General features: G+C 37.5%; 1 protein-coding gene across 1 annotated transcript; it reads right to left on the reverse strand.

The window, feature by feature from the left end:
- Positions 1 to 13,294: 13,294 nt before the first annotated feature.
- On the reverse strand, positions 13,295 to 20,486 carry LOC115981009 (zinc finger BED domain-containing protein RICESLEEPER 1-like). Its single transcript, XM_031103201.1, has 4 exons — positions 20,172 to 20,486; positions 14,557 to 15,141; positions 13,446 to 14,383; positions 13,295 to 13,313 (listed from the first exon to the last, which is right to left on the reverse strand). The coding sequence occupies exons 1-4, from the start codon at positions 20,484 to 20,486 to the stop codon at positions 13,295 to 13,297; spliced, it is 1,857 nt and encodes a 618-aa protein (XP_030959061.1).
- Positions 20,487 to 22,339: the final 1,853 nt, after the last annotated feature.

Consider the following 22,339-nt stretch of genomic DNA (forward strand, 5'->3'; position numbering starts at 1 on the left):
AAGTATCAGTCTTGGAAAGTCGAACCTACACATGGACGTTGGATAAGGGATACAAGCTAATATAAAAGGGGAAGCAAGCAATCCGGAAAAAGGAGGCTGGGAAAAAAGGCCCAGAACCAGAGCCTCCCAGACCGCCTCAAGGAGAAAGACTCCTCGAGTGAACACGGTTTAAATGTGTATAAACACTATGACCAACCACCGTCCGGTGACCAAGGCTTAGCCTTTCAAACCCACGCTCTACAAATGATATTGTTTGGGTCTTTTTACGTACGAACCTAATATCATTTTGGGGTCGTTATAAATTGAGTCCTTACAATTGGCGTCGTCTGTGGGAAAGGCTTGTGTGTTGGCATAGGCGGTGGGTCGAGAAAGTCGTCACTTCCAGTAGCCCGTCGTAGTGCTTTAACACGAAATTCCATTAGGGGCTACGCTTCGAAGTGTCAGTAGTGTGGATGGTTCTAGGGGCTTGGCCGAGGAGCTAATCCCCCTAAACCAATATCCCACGGCTTGGCCGAGGGGCTAATCCCCCCCACTTAAAAATCGAGTTTTGGACAGAACCAAGGTATTGCATGGTCCTCGGACTCAAACCTATGGGGAAACCAACTACTTAAAAAAGCTAAGTTTTGGACAGAACCAAGGTATTGCATGGTCCTCGGACTCAAACCTATGGGAAAACCAACTACTTAAAATCGAGTTTTGGACAGAACCAAGGTATTGCATGGTCCTCGGACTCAAACCTATGGGGAAACCAACTACTTAAAAAAGCTAAGTTTTGGACAGAACCAAGGTATTGCATGGTCCTCAGACTCAAACCTATGGGAAAACCAACTACTTAAAAAAGCTAAGTTTTGGACAGAACCAATGTATTGCATGGTCCTCGGACTCAAACTTATGGGGAAACCAATTACTTAAAAATCAAGTTTTAGACAGAATCAAGGTATTGCATGGTCCTCGGACTCAAACCTATGGAAAAACCAACCATTTAAGGAGAATTCTAAATTGCTCAGTCCTACAGGATGATTATCTACTAAAAATTGGATTACGTCCTAGACAGAATGAAGGTCCCAACATGTCCTCAAATTTTCAGTTCTAAGGGAACTGGTGAAAACGAGATCGCACCTCGGTCCTCAGACCGGATGCCAGAAAGGACTAGGGTTATGAAGGTTGTTAGGAAGGTGGCGAAGCACCCTAGTACTTGGCGACCTGCATGGGCGGTTCATTTTGGGTTACACATTCTCGGATGATTACCTCCTGCACAGCACCGAGCATTCAGCCATCATCTCGGTTAGTTCGGGGTATGCAACCCTTTTTCATGTCGGTATTATTGTGCCGAATAATTTCAATAAGCTCAGAAATAATATTTTTTTCTTAATAAGGGTTTATGCCCTATATATCATTTTTTCATCCTGGCATTATTGTGCCAAATAGTTTCAATAAGCTTAGAATAATATCTTTTTCTTAATATGGGTTTCTGCCCTAAGCATCGTTCAGAATATAAAAATAAAAGGAAATCATATGATAGAATACATTGGGGCCCAATAATTTGTGGCCCTGGCCCATTTTTACATTGGGGCCCAAGGCTTGAGACAAAGAGGGATATAGCCGAGGACGTATAATAAAAGTCCAAGTAATCTTGAGACATAGCCGAGGATGATTCTGTCCTCGGCATTCCCAAGCTCCTCCTGAAAGAAAGGGCAAGAACGGTATAGAAACAGTTTTGGGAAAAACCTAAAATATCTATGTTGATAGAGAAAGGACCGCTGGACAGTATGGCGACCAAGGACAAAGGGAAAGCTGCCATTACTGCCATTGAATACTCTGCACCTGACAGAATCATGCTTTTCAGTTTTTACAACCACCTCCAACCACTTTGGGTATGGGCTGATGGGACAAGTATCAGTCCTGGAAAGTCGAACCTACACGTGGACGTTGGATAAGGGATACAAGCTAATATAAAAGGGAAAGCAAGCAATCCGGAAAAAGGAGGCTGGGAAAAAAGGCCCAGAACCAGAGCCTCCCAGACCGCCTCAGGGAGAAATACTCCTCGAGCAAACACGGTTTAAATGTGTATAAACACTATGACCAACCACCGTCCGGTGACCAAGGCCCAGCCTTTCAAACCCACGCTCTACAAATGATATTGTTTGGGCCTTTTTACGTGTGAACCCAATATCATTTTGAGGTCGTTACAAATTGAGTCCTTACATAATTATCTTGATACTTTAAAATGATTTTTTTTTTTGAGAAAGAAAATATTTTTAATATGGGGTAACCTAATCAAGAAAGATTTCATGACAAGTTTTGAAATCTTGATTCATCTCATAAAAATAGAAAAATATCAAGGACTAGAAGGCTGATTGACTCTCCAGTTTTAGGTTCCCATATACTACCTATTTTTAATCTGATTTTATTTTTAATTTTTTATAAGGGATAAATTAAGGTTTTATCTCTGAATGCACGACCCCTATGTCCTAAAAACTATTGAAAAACACTTATTTTTAAACTTTAAATAAGGGAAGGTAGTTTTAGAGTTTTATAAATGCTAGCTTGGAAAACATTATATATTCCACCCTCAAGACCCACGAAATACCACCATGATAAGAGGACACCATGACGTCACCACCATAAAATTCATTCTTAATTCATCAATCATTATTAACACAAATTCAAGCCCTTTCTAGGTAGATTGATAGGTCATCATCACTACTCATCACCACACAGCCACTCCATTAAGGCTATAAGAAGAGTTCCTGAATTCAAATGCAGGAAAAAAAAAAAAAAATTGAGGGAATCCAATGAAGGAGAATGGTGACCAGGTTCGTGTTCATGGGATCATGTACGTGCAAGTTTGAAGATTTACCACTCAAGCAGGCTTATGAGGACTAGTGTGCATGCAAATATGGATTCTAACCTTTTTGATTAATTATTTTCATGATAGTATATGCTGATGCTGTTAGGGTTTCTTATTATTAATTAAGTTGATTTAGATGTATGTCATAATAGCATCTTCATCACATAATTCTATATGTTTCATGTATCTTGTTTTCCATATGTTAGATTAGGATTTGATATGTATACTTTTCAAAGACTTATGAGTTTAAATGCTTAGGATGAATATATTATTATTATTATTTTTTCCCATTGACATCTTGAAAGATTACCTTATTCATGCATCACTTTCGCTTAATGAATTCTAGCATGGTTCATTAATCTTGCATCATATCAAGTAATGAAAAAACCAAAAATAAAATTGGTTTTCTTGATTGCATATGATTAGCATGTCATATAGAGTAGGTTTATATGCTTTTCTTGCCTGAAACATGAGAGACTTTACGTAGAATAATTATTAAAAAAAAAAAAAAATGTTGAGATGTCAAATTTCTAGATATGATATTAAATCTGTATTTTTTTTGTATTTTTTAGAAATACATGTGTAATATTCTCAAGCATCGTGTAAGAAATTCATCTATGATGCACTTTCATCTTTTACATATCTATACATTTTCATACATTTCAATAATATCCATGGGTATCAAGAATTCAAGATAAGATGTGTTATTCATCGTTTCTTTGTGTTCATTCATTTTTTATGTGCTTTGGTAACTAACCTTATTGTTTCATTTCTTTGTTAGTTTTAGCTTTTACATATGCAAACAAAGAATGCAATAAATTCTAAATTTTTTTCCCGTTAATTGTATGATACTATGATAGAAATGTGAATTTATTTATATTCGTCATTGTATCATAGAAAACCGATCTTTAATGGATGAGGTGGGTATCTAACACATGGCTTATTGTACATGTTGTTGAGGGATTCAAATGAACCCATTGACTTGGAAAAAATAATTATGGCGGAAATCACATTTTCGTTCCTACATTTTCAGGCGATTCCCACTTTGGTTCTTAGATTTTTTTTTTTACTGCTTTTAATCCCTATCTTGAAAAACGCTTTTCGTTTTGGTCCTTGCCGTTACATCAAAAACGGAAAATGCACACATGGCAAACGGTAGAATTGAAAAAAATATTAAAAATATTTTATTTTATTTTAAAATAAAATAAAATTTTAGTTATCAATAATTTAAAAATAAAAATATTAAAAATTTTAGTTAAAAATAATTGTTCTTTATGTTCTTCCCCCAAGAACATGGTTGCCAAAAAAATAAGAAATTCAAGATTGTCTTCTCTTTTATTTCATTTTCTTAGCATCCAAACAAGTAAAAACATATACAAAACCATGATCAAACTCAGATACTCTAACACAATCAACTAACAAAATGAAATAAAAGAGTAAATAAAGCTCAGCCTCAGCCTCTTGCTCTCCTCCTAGAGAACCTGCCAATGGGTTTGTTATATTGCAGGAGTAGGAGGCCTGGGGCACCAACTCTCCTTTGCCAACTATGGTCATTGATATCGTTGACCAAATAAAGGTTCTGGAGATAGATATTGATGCCCACATGACCTTTGGTGGTAGCGGTGGCAAGCTCTAGGTCCTTCTTCAACTTTGTTTTGTTTTGTTTTGATTTTTATTTTTATAAATTTAATTTAATTCTTTGTTTGGTTTCTGGGAAAGCTAAGGAAAGAAGTACTCACGAATTCGAGCTGGGTGTTGGAGAACATTGACCATCACTTTTGTTTGTTGAAAAAAAACGAGGAAAAGAGAATAATAAATCTGTTGGGTTCATTTATTTATTTACTTATTAATTAACCACAAACATCAATTCAAAGGGGTCTAATTAATTGAGGTTGAAAATTGAGGTGGGTACCAGGAGAATAGAAGAATGGTGATGGTTTGATGCAATTTCTTTCAGCAATTTTCATCCTTAAAGTGTTTTGGGCAACCATGTTCTTGGGGGAAGAATATGAAGAACGATTATTTTTAACTAAAGTTTTTAATATTTTTATTTTAAAATTATTGATAACTAAAATTTTATTTTATTTTAAAATAAAATAAAATATTTTTAATATTTTTTTTAATTCTGCTGTTAGCCACATGTGCATTTTCCGTTTCTGATGTAACAACAAGGACAAAAACGGGAAGCGTTTTTCAGGATAGAGACTAAAAGCGGTAAAAATAAAATCTAGGGATCAAAGTGGGAATCGCCTGAAAATGTAGAGACGAAAATGTGATTTCCGCCAATAATTATATGTATAAAATATTTTTTTACTAGTTTAATTCATGTACACTAAAAAATATTTTTGCACACCTTGATCACATATCAGTTCAACCCAAAACCAAACAATAATATAGATCAACTCATTCCAAATCCAAACAACACAGATCACAAACTTCTCTCTCTCTCTCTCTCTCTCTCTCTCTCTCTCTCTCTCTCTCTCTCATATGATCTAATTCTCATGAATCTCATGTCATCTTTCTTCTCTATCTATCTATTTCGGAATCTCTGATTCTAAGAGTGACGAATGAGTGTTTGTGAGTGTGTTTGATATTGATTTTGTGAATTTATTATTATTATTATTATTATATTTTTGTTATAATGTTATTTGTGTGAATTGTAGTGTGTATGAATGTGTGCGTGTATGGTAAAAATATAATACAACTTTATATAATTTAATAATTAGAAAATATTGAGGGTTTGTTACATGTGTGTGTATTTTTATCATGTTATAATAACTTTTTGTTATAAAGTTAGTGATTTAAGGAAAAAAAGAGAGTAAAGATAGTGAATGTTCAAGTATTTGATTGTTTGAAAAGACACTAAGTGTACAGTACACCAGCCAAGGCATGGAAAGTATCGATGTGGTTGGATATGGGCCTTACACGTGGAATGGCTATGAGCAAAGGAAATGGAAATGTTGGCTGCAAGGTTCTATCCTTAGCTTGTGCCAAGGGGGTGACTGCCTTAGGAAGGAAGTAAGATATGCACCTGACATGGTACTTAAGCACTCACAAAAGGGAGATACTGACATTCTAAGGTTAGAAACTATAGAAACACCCTTTATTGGCTGAGTGCATGTTGGACCACTTTAGGGACATGTGTATCACCTACAACACTTCTAATGTCCCTCTCATGGCCCAAAAGTTGTTCCCCAGGTAGTGGCAAAGTCACCTACCTGCATGCCACAATGCTGATGTTGGCATATTCTTTCTCCTTCAGTCACCAAATAGTACCCTAGCTGTAGTAAGGTCCAAAATAGGAAAATGATGACTTGACACATGTCTTTGTACTCAGCCATATTCCTCAGATTATAAGAGGAATATGCAGTTGGAATTTTAGGGGAAGAACCCAAGTAGATCTTTTGAGAAGAGAGTAGAAAGTTGATAAGAACGTAAGGTAGAAAACAAGGCCTCTCTTTTAAGGAAGAACATCCTTATTGTACAAGGGTTACCACTTTTTCCAGACAATACAAAGTTGAACAGAGCAAGAATGATTCTTTCTTGCTCAAATCGTGGTTTTTCATTCCTTTTTTAGGGTTTTCCATGTACATCTTGTGTCCACTTTATATTCTTGCTATCACTTTCTTCTTCTCTAGACATTATGATGTCAAAGCTTGCATTTTTGTCACTCATGAGCTTTTTTATCGAGATGTATTGTTAGATAACTTATTCACTCTCCCATATAAGCTTAAATCTAACTTGTACGTACATTTTTGGCACTCCGCTGGGGAGAATCTCTGGTTATTCCCTTTTTGAGTGAGTTTTATATTGGTTTGCATATTTCCGTTTACTCTCATTTTCTTCATGCCTTCGAGGAAAAAAGTTACGAGAGTACTAGCTAGTTAGGGTGAAAACTAGCAAGCAGGGCCAAGTGTAGAGCATATATCCATGCACATTGAGGGCTTAGAGTCTTCTGGTGAGGTTAGTCAGCCCAAGAACAGGAATATTGTGATAGCCAATGAGGACCTTCAACGCTCTTAGGCTGCCATGTGGGTAGAATTCCAGGCTCCACGTCAGGAAACGTTCATACCTCAAGCCCTACAAGGTGGTCAAGGTCCTCGAGAATCTCCCTATCTGACTAAGGAAGATATTACTGCTATCTTGTTCGAAGCTAAGAAAGTAGGGAGTACTGTTTATATTGATTCTAGGCCTCCCTATTCTGAGGAAGTAGTTGGTAAGCCTTATCCTGCCAACTATACTCCTCCCATCTTCCCTAAGTATGATGGCATGGTAGGGAGCGCTAGGGAAGACATCAGGCGGTACGTAGATGCATTGATGGCTCATTCCTATGATCATGAGTTAAGGCTCAAGGAGTTTTCCTAGTCATTTGAAGGTCGTGCTTTTACTTGGTACACTAGCCTTGCACCAGGGTCAGTTTTGAGTTGGAATGATATGGCAACATAGTTCATGAAGAAGTTCTTTGGAAGAGTAGCTTACGTTGTTAGATCTACAATAGGAAAAGCAAAGGGTGTTTGAAGGGCTGTTGGAGTATATTCGCAGGTTCAGAGACCTCTCTTTGTTATGTTATGACCCTATGGAGGAGGAAAGGTTGATGGATGTTTGTATCTCTGGTATGCTATATGAATATCATCCTTATCTTGAAAATTTGTAGATTTCCAGCTTTACAAGGCTTGTGGAAGCTTCAAGAAGAACAAGTATGTCTATTAAAAAGCCTTCAAAGGGCTTGACTTCACAGATTACAAATGCACCCAAAAAGCCTTGGAGGAGAGAAGGCAAAAAGGTAGAAGTTGTTGTGGTGGAGGAGCCCAAGAAGGTAACCAAGGGTAAAAAGAAGTTGCCTAAATGCAAGCATGAACCCATAGATGAAGAAAAACGAGGTCCACTTTACTGCAGGTACCACAGGAGATGTGATCATCATACCATGGATTGTTATGCCTTGAGGAACATTTTCCATGACCGGATAGCCAAAGGTGATTTGGTTATCAAAGGTGGGAAGAGTGCAGACCTAAGGATGTGTAGGCTAGAGGTGGCAATGACCTTCTTCATGGGTCGTGAGGATCCCATGGAAGAAGAAGTCGAGGATATGGCTAGTAATAGCTTAACACCTATGCCTTTACAAGATGAAGAAATGGTTACAAGAATTCAGCAAGATGATAAGATACATTCCTTTCTTGAAGGAATAGGTCTTAGGCCATTGGCTAGGAGAGAAGCAGCCTAAGCTCTGACTAGGGTGATGGAAAGGAATCAAGAAGTGGAAACTTTTGAAGGAAGTTTGATGCAGGTGGTATATTAGGAAGCAAAGGACTCAATCTCCTTTCCAAATAGAGATTTGGCCAATTGAGTTGTTGATAGTGATAAACCTCTGTATCTTATTGCCTTTCTGGGAGCATCTCAAATCAAAAGGACCTTGGTAGACACTGGTGCATCCACCAACATCCTGCCTCTTCCAACATTTGATGCTAGGTATCTCAAGAGAAAGGATTATTCCAGAGCCACTTCAGGTAGCAGGGATAAGGTCTCTACAACAATATACCCTAGGTCATGTGTCTCTTGATCTTAGGGTTGAGCCAATTCGAGTACCTACTCTCATGCATGTAATGGAAGGGAATACTTCTTATCACATCATTTAGGCCGTTTGTGGCTGAAGGCGTATAAAGCTGTGGCTTCCACATATCATTAATGTGTGAAGGCTATTTGGAGGAATAGGCAGGTGGTCATTAAGGCCACTAGGATGCCCTTTGATATAGCAGACCTTCATTTTGTTGAGTTAGCCCTATATCAGGAGTATGAGCTCGAAGGAGAAAACAAAATTCTCCCTTTTAACCCCATTGCTTTACAAAGAGAGGAAGAAGATGATGGCAAGGTTGTAGAGCCAAAAAGGCCCTCCAAGATAAGCAGAATCACCAAGCTTGATGGCAAGGTGATATATGAGTTTTGACAGTTAGAAGAAGGGGATAAGGAGGATGGTGAGCCTAATCCCCCCAATCTGACTCAATAGCCAAAAGAGGTTCATATAACTGAGCAACCTGTGAAAGAAGCTTTTGGATACATGAATGATGTTGTTAAGAATGTGCAAGAGGAACTTGTTGAGATTGATCTGAACAATGGAGAAGGAGGAGAAAAGTTGGTCAAAATCAGCAAGGGATTGCCTGAAGAAGAAAGAAGAAAGCTGATAGCCTTGTTAAGGGAATATAAGGATTTTTTGCTTGGAGTTATCAAGAAATGCCAGGTTTGAGTTTGAACTTTGTAACGCATAAGTTAAAGGTGGATCCTAATGCTAAGCCTGTGAAGCAACCACCAATGAAATATCGTTTAGATGTGGAAGAAAAGATAAAAGTTGAAGTGAATAAGCTTTTGAAGGCGGGATTTATAGAAGAAATTGAATGTCCAAGTGTGGACACAATTGAAAGTGTCAGAGTCACCATCTAGTTATATGGTCTAGGAACCATGAATATAGCGTCCTTTCGAGGAAAGACCATTGATTTTACTACAGAGTATGGGTTCGGAGTTTAGGTATGTTTTTGGGAAGGTATTAGGCACCCAAGACCGCCCAACCCTAAATTTGACCTCCCATCATTGTGTCTTATATCTTAACCCTATTAAATGCATGTTCAATACTTGTATTCTACATCACACACACACACACACACACACACACACACACACACACTAGCATACATCTAAGCATACAAAATGGCATCATCATCCGAAAACACATATATATCCATCCATAAAGCATAAAAAACCAAACCCACACATATACAACCCTAGCATACATCTATCATGACATTTCATCAAACTAGCATACAATCTATGATGGCATTTCATCAATCTAGCATACATCTATCATGGCATCTCATATTGAAGCATAAACCCTAGCATGTTATCATCATACATATCATCCACCTAACATTCATCTAGCATCATATCATATATCTCATCCAAGGTAGCAACTTGTAAACATCAAAGGATCACATTGGGAACATAAAGATCATTAAGAACACATTGTTTGATTAAACACATTCATGCTTATCACCAAACCATGTTATCAAAAAATATGCATGTACATGTGAATGCATGACTTACCTTTACTTACCTCATTGCATCATAACACCTATGGCATCAATGAATGGACATGTGAATGAATGGCATGGCATTAAAACTAAGGAACAAAAAGATAAACCCTAATCTAGCATGCAATGACAAACAAACATGTGAACAACGAAAAAGAAACTTAAAAGCATATAAGAAGGTTAAAACAGAGGCATATTAGGTAAAACAAAACAAAGCAAAAGAAACAGGAAAATCAAAATTAGGGTTTCTGGGCATGAGTATGCGTGCACATACAAAAGTATGCGTACGCAAACACGCCTGAACCCTAACCCAGAAAACAGATAAGCATAAAAACATAGCAAGACTTGAAAGCTTAAATCTAACAGTCTAACATGCTTTAAAAAGAAAAAATAAAGAAATCATAAAAATAACCTAAACAAACATATATAAATATAAACTAAGCAAAGAAACAGATTAAAATATAACAAGAAGGCAGAAAAGAAAAGGAAAAGAAAAAGAAAGAGTTAAGCTCTATACCTCAAACAAGAAGTTTTTCAAGCTTGATTTTGACCGTTCCCCTCAGTCAATCTATTCACAAATCAATAGAAACGATTAGTAGTCTTAAACTCAAAGGATTAAGGCCAGAAAATGCCCTAATCAAATAAAATTGACTTGAGGATGTTTTGTGAAAAACTCCCTCTTTGATTCACTATTTTTAGTGAATCTTAGGTTTTCCCTTAGGATTTTTTGTTTCTTGAAAAGGTGCCATGTAAGGCTTTATATAGTTGAAAAATAGGGGGTTGAAACGGCTCCCAGACAATGTGGGATTCATTCCAAACCTCAATCTTTAATGCAGAAAACTTGCCTTTTTATGTCTTTAAAACCCTAGCTGTGTACGTAGACTTGTGCTTGTGTACGCAAACCGTGAGTTTTCTTTGGCCTTTATTTTCCAAAAATATATTTTTGCTCATTAAAAGTTATATTTTCCATTTTAACACCTCTCAAGTCAATTTAACATCTGATTAGACCCTAAACCAACCTTGGGCCTTGGAATTCGGGTATCATTGGGGAACGGGGGCCCGAGTCGTAAATGGTACAAAATGCGGTGTCTATACCAAGTTGGTTGGCTAACATAGTTCCTATAAAGAAGAAAGGCGGCTAGATAAGAATTTGTGTGAATTTTCGGGATCTTAATAAGGCTTGCCCTAAAGATTAGTTCCCACTCCCCGATGTTGATATTTTTGGTGGATGCAACTGCTGGTCATAAACGTTTTCCTTTCATGGATGGCTATAGTGACAAGGCTGTAAACGAGCCAAGCTCAATCGAGTAGTGCTTGTTTGAACTCGACTCGTTAGTAAAAATTAAATGCTCAAGCTTGGCTCAAGCTTGAGATAAGCCTAAATATAATGTTTGAACTCGTGCTCATGGGAAAACCCAAAAGCTTGAGCTCAGCTTGGCTTGGCTTGATAAATTAATCAAGCCAAGCTTGAGCTTAACATCAAGCTCAAACTCAAGCTCAAGTCAAGCTTTTTTGCTTGGGATCTAACAGAATTGCATTATCAAGTGCTTAAATCTCCAACAATCAAGTAAACAAAAATAAGAAAATAATATACTCATTTGTTCATGCTTCTAATTCCACTTGTGATTAGCAATTACTCAAATAAAAGCTTTACGTAATTAAATCTATCCATTCATACTTCCTTGTCTCTAGCTTTAATATTTGTTCAAAATACAAGTCTTAAATCCACATTTGTCATCTGTGCAGCTATAATCTTAAAAAAAAAAGACCCTCTTGACATGACATTTCAAAAGTATCCATATCACCATATGCTAAGTTATCATATGCTAAATACCATGCCATTAACAAAAAGAATATTTAGTTTTTTTTAAAACAAAAGACCATCTATCATTCACAAATCTAGGTCTTTATGCACCAGATCAGAAAATCAACAACCTTCATACAAAACAACCAAAAATAATAAAAAGACATTAGAAATTATAGGGGAAGATGATAATTATAGTCAATATTCAGTAAATTAAGAGAAAATCAACTTTACATTATTATTGTTGTATTATAAATATGCACCATATCAACATGACATGCCCTTTGCAAATATAAGAAAATCATAGATATAAAAGACCATTATCAAATAACAAAGCACATACCAATTACACCCTCTTGCAGACACAAAAAACTAACATCCACAACAAAAAATCCTTCAACTCATTATCCTTCCAATTGCATGTAAAAGCAAATATAAGCTTTCAAGAACATTATAAAAAATTAAAAAAAGAACTATAAAAAAACATTTAATGAAAAAAAAAAAGACACACACATACTAAACAATACACTTACGATAGCATCATTTTGGAAAAGGTATGGCTATCTTCGTGATGCTAGTAGACCCTGGTTCAACCTACAAAAAAAAAATTAGAAGCTTTAGATTTCAAGTCTTTGTTACAATAGACAAAAATTAAAAAAAAATTTAAGTTGTTTTTCGGAAAAGAATTAATAAATGTGATGAACACTTACTTTTGATTGTTTCTTAGTTTTGCAAAAGAGGTCGAACCCAATCACCACCACAAAGCAAAGCTTGTACAGTTTTTGTTGATAAAGAAGCTCGATACACATCAATTACTCTACCTCTTGTAGAGAATGCAGATTTTGAAGCTACTGTGGTGATGGGGATGGAAAGTATGTCAGATGCCATTTTGAGTGAATACAAAATTTAAGGTTGTTAGCCTTCCACCACTCCAAAGCATCAAAGTCTAAGTTTGAATCATTCGAGCATAAAAAGATACATTCTTCCAAGTACACATCCAAATCTAATTTTGCTGGTTGTGTAACAACCCCGCCCCAACTATGTAGATATTTTCCACTTTGGGGATTGTAGTGACCCAAAAAGGGGGGTCTTGCACATGGAATCACGCATCGCCTAGGGAAGCACATGAGAATGTGTTTATAAGGAATGACCTCCCTTCAATGTGTAGAGTCCTTTTCCTTAGTGCAACCTGGGGAAGAACAAAACCATGAGGGGTATGGGCCCCAAAGTGGACAATATCTACACAGTTGGGGCGGGGTCATTATAGATGGTATCAGAGCCATGCTCTAGCTGGAAGTGTGGGTCCCACACGCGAGGACACGTGTGCTTGTTAGGGGGGTGGATTGTAGTGACCCAAAAAGGGGGGTCTTGCATTCCATGGAATCCCACATCGCCTAGGGAAGCACATGGGAATGTGTTTATAAGGAATGATCTCCCTTCAATGTTTAGAGCCTTTTCCCCCACTGCTATGTGCTTTGGGAGAGAAAAAAACCTTGAGGTGTATGAGCCCCAAAGCGGACAATATCTACACAGTTGGGGCGAAGTCGTTACAGGTCTTGCATTCTATGGAATCCCACATCGCCTAGGAAAGCACATGAGAATGTATTTATAAGGAATGACATCCCTTCAATGTGTAGAGGCCTTTTCCCTAGCGCAACCTGGGGAAGAACAAAATCATGAGGGGTATGGGCCCCAAAGTGGACAATATCTATACAGTTGGTGTGGGGTCGTTAGAGGTTGTATGTTATCAGCATTTCTAACAAACTGATCAAACTCCATTCTACCTCTGGTTTTAAACTTTGAATTATTGTCACCAACACTACTACTACCTTTAGTGGATTTAGATGCACTTTGTCCAGCATTGCTTGAAGTATAGTGCGCAACATATTCATTATAAAGTTCATATAAGGAATCATGAACACAATTAATGTTTCTAGCTACTTCAAACCCTTGATAGATCTTTGGAAAAGAAAAGTTTATCAAAGTCATTTTGAACCGAGGATCTAACACAACAGCTATGGCCATTACAAAGTTGCATTCACCCCAATATTTGTCAAACTTTAACTTCATCTTACATGCCATAGCACTAATGTAATCATTTTCATCAAGTGACTTCTCATTTAAAGCTTCTTTTATCTTCCAAACCTCAAGAAGGAATATATTTGCAGTTGGATATTCACTTCCTGATATGACATTTGTGACTTCTTCAAAAACTGATAAAAAATTGCAGACATGTTCTGTCCTATCCCAATCTTCATTACTAGGCAGCCAATTATACCCCGCAACTCTATCTTTGTACCTAGGGAACACCTCTCTAAACTCCAAGGTAGTAGCCAACATTGCATATGTTGCATTCCAATGTGTGGGACAACCTAAGATCAACTTCTTGGACGGTAATTGCAATTGCTTTGCAATCTCACCAAACTTTATAAGACAAGCTTCTAATGCAAGTAGATACTTCACACTTTCACGGATATTTTCAATCATCATTTCAATCTCACTCAACCCATCTTGTACATGAAAGATCTTGCCACCCAACATAAGCTTCCTTTTGATAGCATCTTTCAAAATTCTTACAGTTGCATCATTATTGTTAGCATTGTTCAAGGTTATTGTACACACCTTGTTTTCAAGCCCCCAATCAAGAAAAGACTTAAAGATAGCATCAAAAATTACAATTCCGGAATGTTTAGGTGGTACATTACAAAAATTTATAATTCGCTTTTGTAATTTCCAACTAGAGTCAACAAAATGACAAGTGAGACATATATACCTAATTTTTTGTCCAGATTTCCAAAAATCTGTAGTAAGGCTACTCTATTTACACTACCAAGCATAGTCTTCAATTTTTTCTTCTCCAACTCAAAAGTAGAAATGCAATCGTTCCTTGCAGTATTGCGTGAAATTTTCTGGTAATAAGGAGTAGCAATTTTCATAAAAACATTAAAAACCTCATGCTCCATCGTATTAAAAGGGTATTCATGCACAAGGATCATATGTGAAGCCTTTTCCTTGACCTTGGCATGGTCATACTTAAAGTTTGCTATTGCCACCTCACTTTCCACCCCACCTTCATTTACAGCTAACTGTTTTTGTTTCTTATTAGCTAGTTTACGACTTAGACAACCTTTCAAGTGCCTATGGTATTGTGTTGTTTCACCATTATTACTATAGGCAAGTCTTTTAAGGCAGTGAATACATTGAACCTTTTTTGTTTCATCAGGAAGAATAATTTCATTAAAGTCATTCCAAATCATAGAAGTCCTTTTCCTTTTCTTTTGTTTAAATGGATTTTCTTCAAGTTTGACATCATTATTTTTTATAGATTCTTCATTCTCATCAATATTAATTACTGCATCTAGATTTTCAGTAGTAGGAGCATCCATTTGTTGACTCTCCACTTCACAAATCTAAATGAATTAACATTCCAAAACATATATGAATAAACAAGAAATCAAATTTGATATCCAAAAACACATAGCACATAGCACAAAACAAAGCTAAGTACAAAGAAACTATAACATTTTTAGTAGCTAACCACAGAGGACTCTGCACCTTAGGAAAAGAAAAGCACAGACCCATTCCAAACTACATACCAGACTCCACAACCACAATCCACTAATTACAAAGTTAAGTTATTATCAAATGAATTCAACCAACAAGATTTTTCTAAGTTATATAGAAATTTCATAAACAACCATAACTTGGAAATCAAAATGATTTTGCAATATCAAACAAACTATAATGCAAACAACTATAAAAATATATAGAAAATTTTTAAACATGAAAATTTACCTATGGTGAGAGAAGGCTATGAACGACTTGGAGGATGGAGGTAGAGAGCGAAGATGGTAGTGATGCCAAATATTACACCGGATCTAGAGCTGTTGTCGGAGCTCTTTGCACACCCACTAGAACCCTTAAATTACATGGTGATTCGGTAAACACTGGACTCTAAATCCTCTTTGCTAGCATCTAACTCTTCCAAATCTAGGACTTGTTCATTTGTTGCAAAGAGATATAGGGCAGATTTGGTGGAATTTCTTGGACTCACGAGAGAGAGAGAGAGAGAGAGAGAGAGAGAGAGAGAGAGAGAGCTAATCAATTCTTTGTGAAAATTTGGGGAAAATAAAGAAACTGATGATAAAAGAGAGAGAGAGAGAGAGATTGAAGCTTCTCAAAGAAGCTTCGGTCTTTCCAAGAGAGCCTAAGAGTTTTAGGCTACAAACTACATAGGATAGACATGGACTCATTCAGTGACAGCCGAGAATTTCAGTTTGAATAAAACTGAATTGGGTTTTTTTTTTGGTTCAATGATAGAACTAAATTGTGAAGTTTTGGTAAAGAGAAGAAACTAATCTGTATTAAGAAATAGTGTATTCAAATGGAAAGGATACTTAGTAAATGACTAAACTAGTAAACTGTTACACATGAAAATGATAAGAAAAGACAACAAAGGGACACCTGAGATGGTGAAGTCCAGCTGTATGCATAAAGTACTACTCTACTAGAGAACTCTAGAATTGAAATTTTAAAGTCTAGAAATATTTAGTAAAATATGGTGAAGTCCACCTGTATGTATGAAGTGCTACTGTACTAGAGAACTCTAGAAGTGGAAATTTTAAAGTCTAGAAAATATTTAGTAAAATATGGTGAAGTCCAGTTGTATGCATGTGGGAAATTTTATTATTAAAATATGTGTAATGTAAAAATATTTAGTTTATTTAGCAAATATATATCAAGCCTTTTATCAAGCTATACACGAGCTTAAGCTTGGCTTGTGTTGTATCGAGCCCAATTGTTCATGAGCTTGTGCACGAACAAATTTTTTTGCTTAGGCTTGACTTGTTTATCAAACAAGCCGAAAACTAAGACTTAAGCTTGGCTTATTTATAAACAAACAAATATGAACGAGCTTTTTATCGAGCTGAGCCCGAGTTGTTCATGATCGGCTTGGTTCGTTTACAGCCCTAAGTGAGTACAATTAGATCTTTATGGAGCCAGTAGATGCCCAGAAAATCGCCTTCAGAACACATTTTAGGAATTCCTTCTATAAGGTGATGCCTTTTGGGTTAAAGAATGCATGTGCTACTTACCAAAAAACTATGACTTTGATCTTTGGTGATATGCTACATAAACAAGTAGAAGATTATGTTGATGATCTTGTGGTGAAGGCAAAAACCCATTTAAGCACTTATTGCACTTAAGGCAAGTCTTTAAAAGATGCAGAAAGCATAATTTGAGGATGAAGCCTTCTAAATGTGCTTTTGGGCTATCCTCAGGGAAGTTCTTGGGTTTTCTTGTCCATCATAGGGGGATTGATCTGGACCCTACAAAGACCAAGGCAATAGTTGCACTCAGCCCCCCTACAACTTTGAAAGAGCTGAGCAGCTTTGTGGGAAAAGTTTCTTACTTAAGACGATTTATTCTAGGTTTAGCTAAAATTCTAAAGCCTTTGGTGGAGCAGACTAAGAAGGGAGTGGCCTTCATATGGTGTGATCAATGCCAAAAGGCATTCAAGAAGGTTCAGACAATATTGGCGGATTCCCATACAATGGTGGCCCATTTACCTGGTAGACCTCTTTTGTTATATATAGCCAACACAGAGCAATCTTTGGGAGCATTGTTAGCTCAAGATCAAGAAGGGGTGGAAAAGCCAGTGTACTATATTAGCAGGCTTACGAAGGGACCAGAGTTAACATACTCAACTGCTAAGAAGATATGTTTGTCTTTAGCTTTTGCTATGTTCAATCATTACTTCTTAGGGCATCATGTACAGTTGGTGACCAAGAGTAATCCTGTGAAATATCTCTTAACCCGCCCTCAATTGTTAGGGAGAATGGCGCAATGGTCCATCCTGATATCGTGCCTTGATATTGAGTACATAAGACCAACTACCATCAGAGGCTAGGCAGTAGCTGACTTGCTAGATAACTTTCCTGGGACAAGTGATTTCTCATTTCCCCAATAGGAGGTTTTGGGGACAGAGGAACAAGAATGGTCAATGCATTTTGATGGCTCGTCCACATCTTAAGGGGGAGGAATAGGAGTGGTATTGAAGTCACTAGGGAAGGAACATACGTTTTCTTACAGGCTACATTTCCCTTAGTCTAATAATGAAGCAAAGTATGAAGCCTTGTTAGTAGGACTGAAGGCTGCCAAAAGACTTGGCATAAAGAAGCTGAAGGTTTTGGGGGATTCCAAGTTAGTCATTAAGTTGGTTAGGGGAACCTATGGAGTAAATAATTCTAGCCTAGCTGCTTACAGAGCTACGGTCCAGGAGCTTATGTTTCTCCATAGAATGCAAAGTGATTAACATGAAGGAAAACAAGTTGGCTGATTTGCTGGTTACCCTAGCCACTAAGTTTGTGCTAAAGAAAAAAAAGATGACGCCTTAAGTGGAGAAACAACCTGGTCTAGTCCATGATGAAACTGTGCCTCCCTCAAGATTGGCGAGAACCCTTGTTGAAGGCAATGACCATCAAATATGAAGGATTTCCTCAAGATCAATGGGGATTTGTTTTACAGAGGAGCAGAAGGGTTGCTAATGAAGTGTGTCTTAAGACAAGAAGGGCTGACACAGTTGCATAGGTTACACTACGATATTTGTAGGGTAAACCTTGATGTTGGCTTGTACAAAAGATTGTAAAGGCTGGGGGTCTTTTAGCCATAAATGGTCAATGATTCCTAGGAAAAGCAAAGGAGTTGCAAGACTTGTTCCATTGTTCCACCAGATCAAGCAAAAATGCTTAATGGTGGGATACTAGAGGAAAATTGGCAGGGTCCGTACTTGAGATACCTTTTACAAGGTATACTACTTGGTAATCTATTGAAGAGAAAAAATTGAAAAGATATGTGACAAGATTCAAAGTAGTGGAGGGAAATTATTTAAAAGAAGCTTCCAAGGAAGGTGGATGATATGTATTCCCACTAAAGAGACCAATGGCGTTCTCTCAATTTTGCATGAAGGAGAGCCAGCAGGACACCCAGGTGGGAAAGGCTATGGCAAATGGCTTTACACCAGGGATACTACTGTCTTATAATGTAGAAAGATGTCCAAGACTTCGCCAAGAAATGTCAAGAATGCCAAAGGTGAGGGGATGAGATACACACCAGCCATCAGAGTTTCCATCCAACTGTGGCTCTATATCCTTTCCATAGTTGGGGGCTGAATTTCATAGGTCCTTTAAATCCCCCTTCTGAGGGATGTATATGGATATTGGTAGCTACTGAGCTATTTACTAAATTGGTGGAAGCTGTGGCCATGAAGAAAGCAATAGGTAGCTCAGTGGCTAATTTATTGAGGGAGAATATAGTATGTCATTTTGGGGTATCAAGCAAAATTATTTCTGACAATGGCACACCATTCTTGAATAAGGATGTACGTCAATTAACAGAATGGTACTCCATTTCTCACATGACATCAACACCTTATTATCCCAAAGGAAATGGTCAAGCTAAGGCCTCCAACAAAAGATTGCTAAAAATATTGGGAAAAATGACTAAGGAGAATGGAAAGGGATGGAAAGAGGAGCTTCCTACAGCTCTGTGGGCTCATAGGACACAAGCTACATGAGCTTCACCCTTTTCTCTAGTCTATGGCATGGAGGCTGTCATCCTAATAGATTTGGTAAGGCTAGCAGTGAAGCTAGCAAAGATTTCAGGAGTACCTAGAAAAGCTGCTTTGGAAATTGTTGAAGAAAAGCGCAATAATGCTGCCTCTCATAACCGCCTTTACCGGGCCAACATGAAGGCTAGGTATGAAGGCCAAGTTAAAGAAATAAGATTTCAAGTGGGGGAACTTGTTTGGAAAACTACTTCTCATGTATGAGGAGTGGCTGGAGCTGTCAAATACAAGTTTTCTTCAAAGTGGGAAGGACCTTACATAGTGGAAGAAGCACATCAAACTGGACATTATTGGCTGAAAGATAAGGTAGGTATAAAGGTGTATAGCCCCATTAGTGGAGGTCACCTTAAGAAATACTATGCTTAGTCTTGTAAAAATATCTTTTAGTTTCCATGATGTCAGACTAATGTTATGTTCCACAATACGTATATATCATTATAAACAAAGTCTTTCTATTCAGTTACTTCATATTCTACTATTCATGAAATGCATGCAAAGTTTAATGTCCTAATTGAATAAAGCATAGTAAAGTTTATAATACAATCATGTGGCCTTTCAAGACCATAAAATATTACAACTTGAAAATTAAATAATATTTATGAGAGAATTAATGTTTTCAAAAGAGAAGTCTGGGTGACTCAGAGCTCCTAGCTTGCCTTCCAACTTTTCAATTTTTTTCCTCAAAGAACTGTGTTCCGCTATGACACCTTCTAACTGAGCCTGAAAGGCAAAACTGACTTCTTGCTTGGATGTCAATTCCACTTGATGTCTATTAATAGATTCCTGGAGTTGAGTGATTGAAGTGCCATGTACCTCTAAAGTTGACTTTGTCTCCTTCACTTTGTTGACATAAGAGCTTTCTTTAGCCCTCAACTCATGGAGTGAAGACAAGGAAGCATGAATAGAGGGTCCTGCCCTCTTTAAGTCCCTCGATGCAATGACACGACTCTTTAGCCAATTGACTTTGACACGTAAGCCCTCAACCTCGCTCAGTGTGGAAAAGAAGTCATTAAGGGGAAGAGCCAGAAAATCCTTTTTGCCTTTTGACTGTAGTTGGGACACTATAGACCTAATTTGCCCCAAAAGAAAGCCCCTAAGAGACGGTGTCCACTTGTCAGTATCCTTCATTATCTCAGGATATTTTGAGAGCAGTTGAGAATATGTTGCTCTCAGATCAGGAGAAAGCAATGACAATAGTGGATCAGAGTTTGTCTTGGTGCTTTCACTTTCTTGGTTCTTGGAAGTAGCTTATGTAAAGTATTCTTTCTCCTGAGGATTTTTGGCATACACTTCATTTGAATCCCCCCTTTCAGCATTGGGTTCTGTTTCCTCATCAGAAGTCATTTCTTGCACAGAAACCTCTTGGGTTGAAAGAATGACTTTTGTTTTGGTTTGAGCCTGAGGAACAGATTTTGTAACCTGTCAAAGGTTAAAAGGGAGAAAGGAAGAAAAGGTTACTTATAACATTGATTAAGATATGATATTACAAAAGCAAAGTCATCATGGAAAAGAAAGTGTGTACCTTAGGTTTCTTTACAAAAGAAATTTTTGCACTCTTATTCCTCCTAGTGCCTGAAAGTTTGGCTTTGGTAGGGAGCTTCAAAGTCAAATCACCTTGAAAGATAGATGGGACATCTACCCGTTGGGCCCCACTCTCTTTCTCCAAAATTCCTAACATGCTCCCTAATATCAGACCACCATGACTTGAACCTGGATAAAAGTAGTCCAGCTTTAGTGGGGGAGGTAAAAGGGATTTCGGGACTTGATACCAATATCTTGATGAGGTTTTCCCTTTTAAAGCCTAAGAAGGCCACTATAGCGGGCAAGACTAAAGTAGAGAAATGCCCCAATACACCTTGGTCAAAACCAAATTGGCGGGCAAACCTATGGGGATTATAAACTTGGGTTTCATATTCTTCTTGAAAACGTGCTTGAAGGTGAGAAGGAAAGGCATAGGCAACAAAGAAAGCTCTTCTTCCGCCCAAGGAGTATCCCTGTAACAAGAAATAGGGACACTATCTAGAGAAGTGAATAGTGGGGGAAGCCCACCCTTCAAGGCAGAGTAGGGTCTGGCTATCCAATCAGTAGGGTCATCCAACACTTTGCTAAGGAAACTGTTTGAAGACACCACCAACTTATTCCAATGCCAAGAGCGTGGCAACCCTTGGGGTGATGGCAGATTAGTTTTATAAGAGCTTAAAACTCTAGGGACAAGGGCATAATTCCTAAAATGTTCCCACAACCATATTTGTAAAAATGCAACAGATATAAAGGTTTCTACTTGAAATCTACCCCATGAGCATTGCAAGTCAAGAGTAAAATGATTTAGATGAGAATACAGAGTTCCTAAAAAGTAGGGAGCAAGGGGAAATGAATGTCCTTTGGCTAATTTAACAGCTAGAGAGAAATGCTTACTTAAAATCTTCTCATGAGGATATCCCTCAAATAGATGGTGAGATAATAAGAAAGAAATAAAGCTTCAAGTTCATAAGGGCTTAAGTTACCTTCTCCTACAACAAAGTTAGTGCCCTCCTTGAAAGAATCTGTATTGGCTTCCTTATCCATGCCATCAGCGTACTCCCTCTAAAAGTATCTGATCCATCCCCAAAAGTTGGCTCTAGGGCCTTTTTCCCCACCAACACTGGTGTCTTCTTGTACTTTCTCATTGGGGGTTTTCCATTTTCTTACCGCCTTAAGAACTGGTTTCTTCAAGGTCTTCTTCATTGCATCTTCAAGGAATTTCACGGCCTTAGCTTCATTAGGAGACAAAGAAATATTGACCACTTCACCATCTCCAATATGGGAAGTCTCAATATCTCATAGACATCTTCTAGAGAGGGAGATATTTCTTGACACCCTGTGAAGAAGGTGTGAGTAATGGAGTTCCACCAATACAAGAGAGAGAGAGAGAGAAAAGGCTTTCACTGTCCTTGCTGATGTCCAAGCCAGAAAATACAAGTACTGTGTGCTCAAGATGTACC

This window comes from Quercus lobata, chromosome 3, assembly GCF_001633185.2.
Source record: "Quercus lobata isolate SW786 chromosome 3, ValleyOak3.0 Primary Assembly, whole genome shotgun sequence".
Taxonomy (NCBI): Eukaryota; Viridiplantae; Streptophyta; class Magnoliopsida; order Fagales; family Fagaceae; genus Quercus; species Quercus lobata.

Coding starts and splice junctions, on each gene's coding strand:
- LOC115981009 (XM_031103201.1), bottom strand. CDS start 20,486: ATGAAGGATACTGACAAGTGGACACCGTCTCTTAGGGGCTTTCTTTTG. Junction 15,142..20,171: donor AGACAAAGTCAACTTTAGAG/GTACATGGCACT, acceptor TAATTCATTTAG/ATTTGTGAAGTGGAGAGTCA. Junction 14,384..14,556: donor TGAAGACTATGCTTGGTAGT/GTAAATAGAGTA, acceptor GCTATCTTTAAG/TCTTTTCTTGATTGGGGGCT.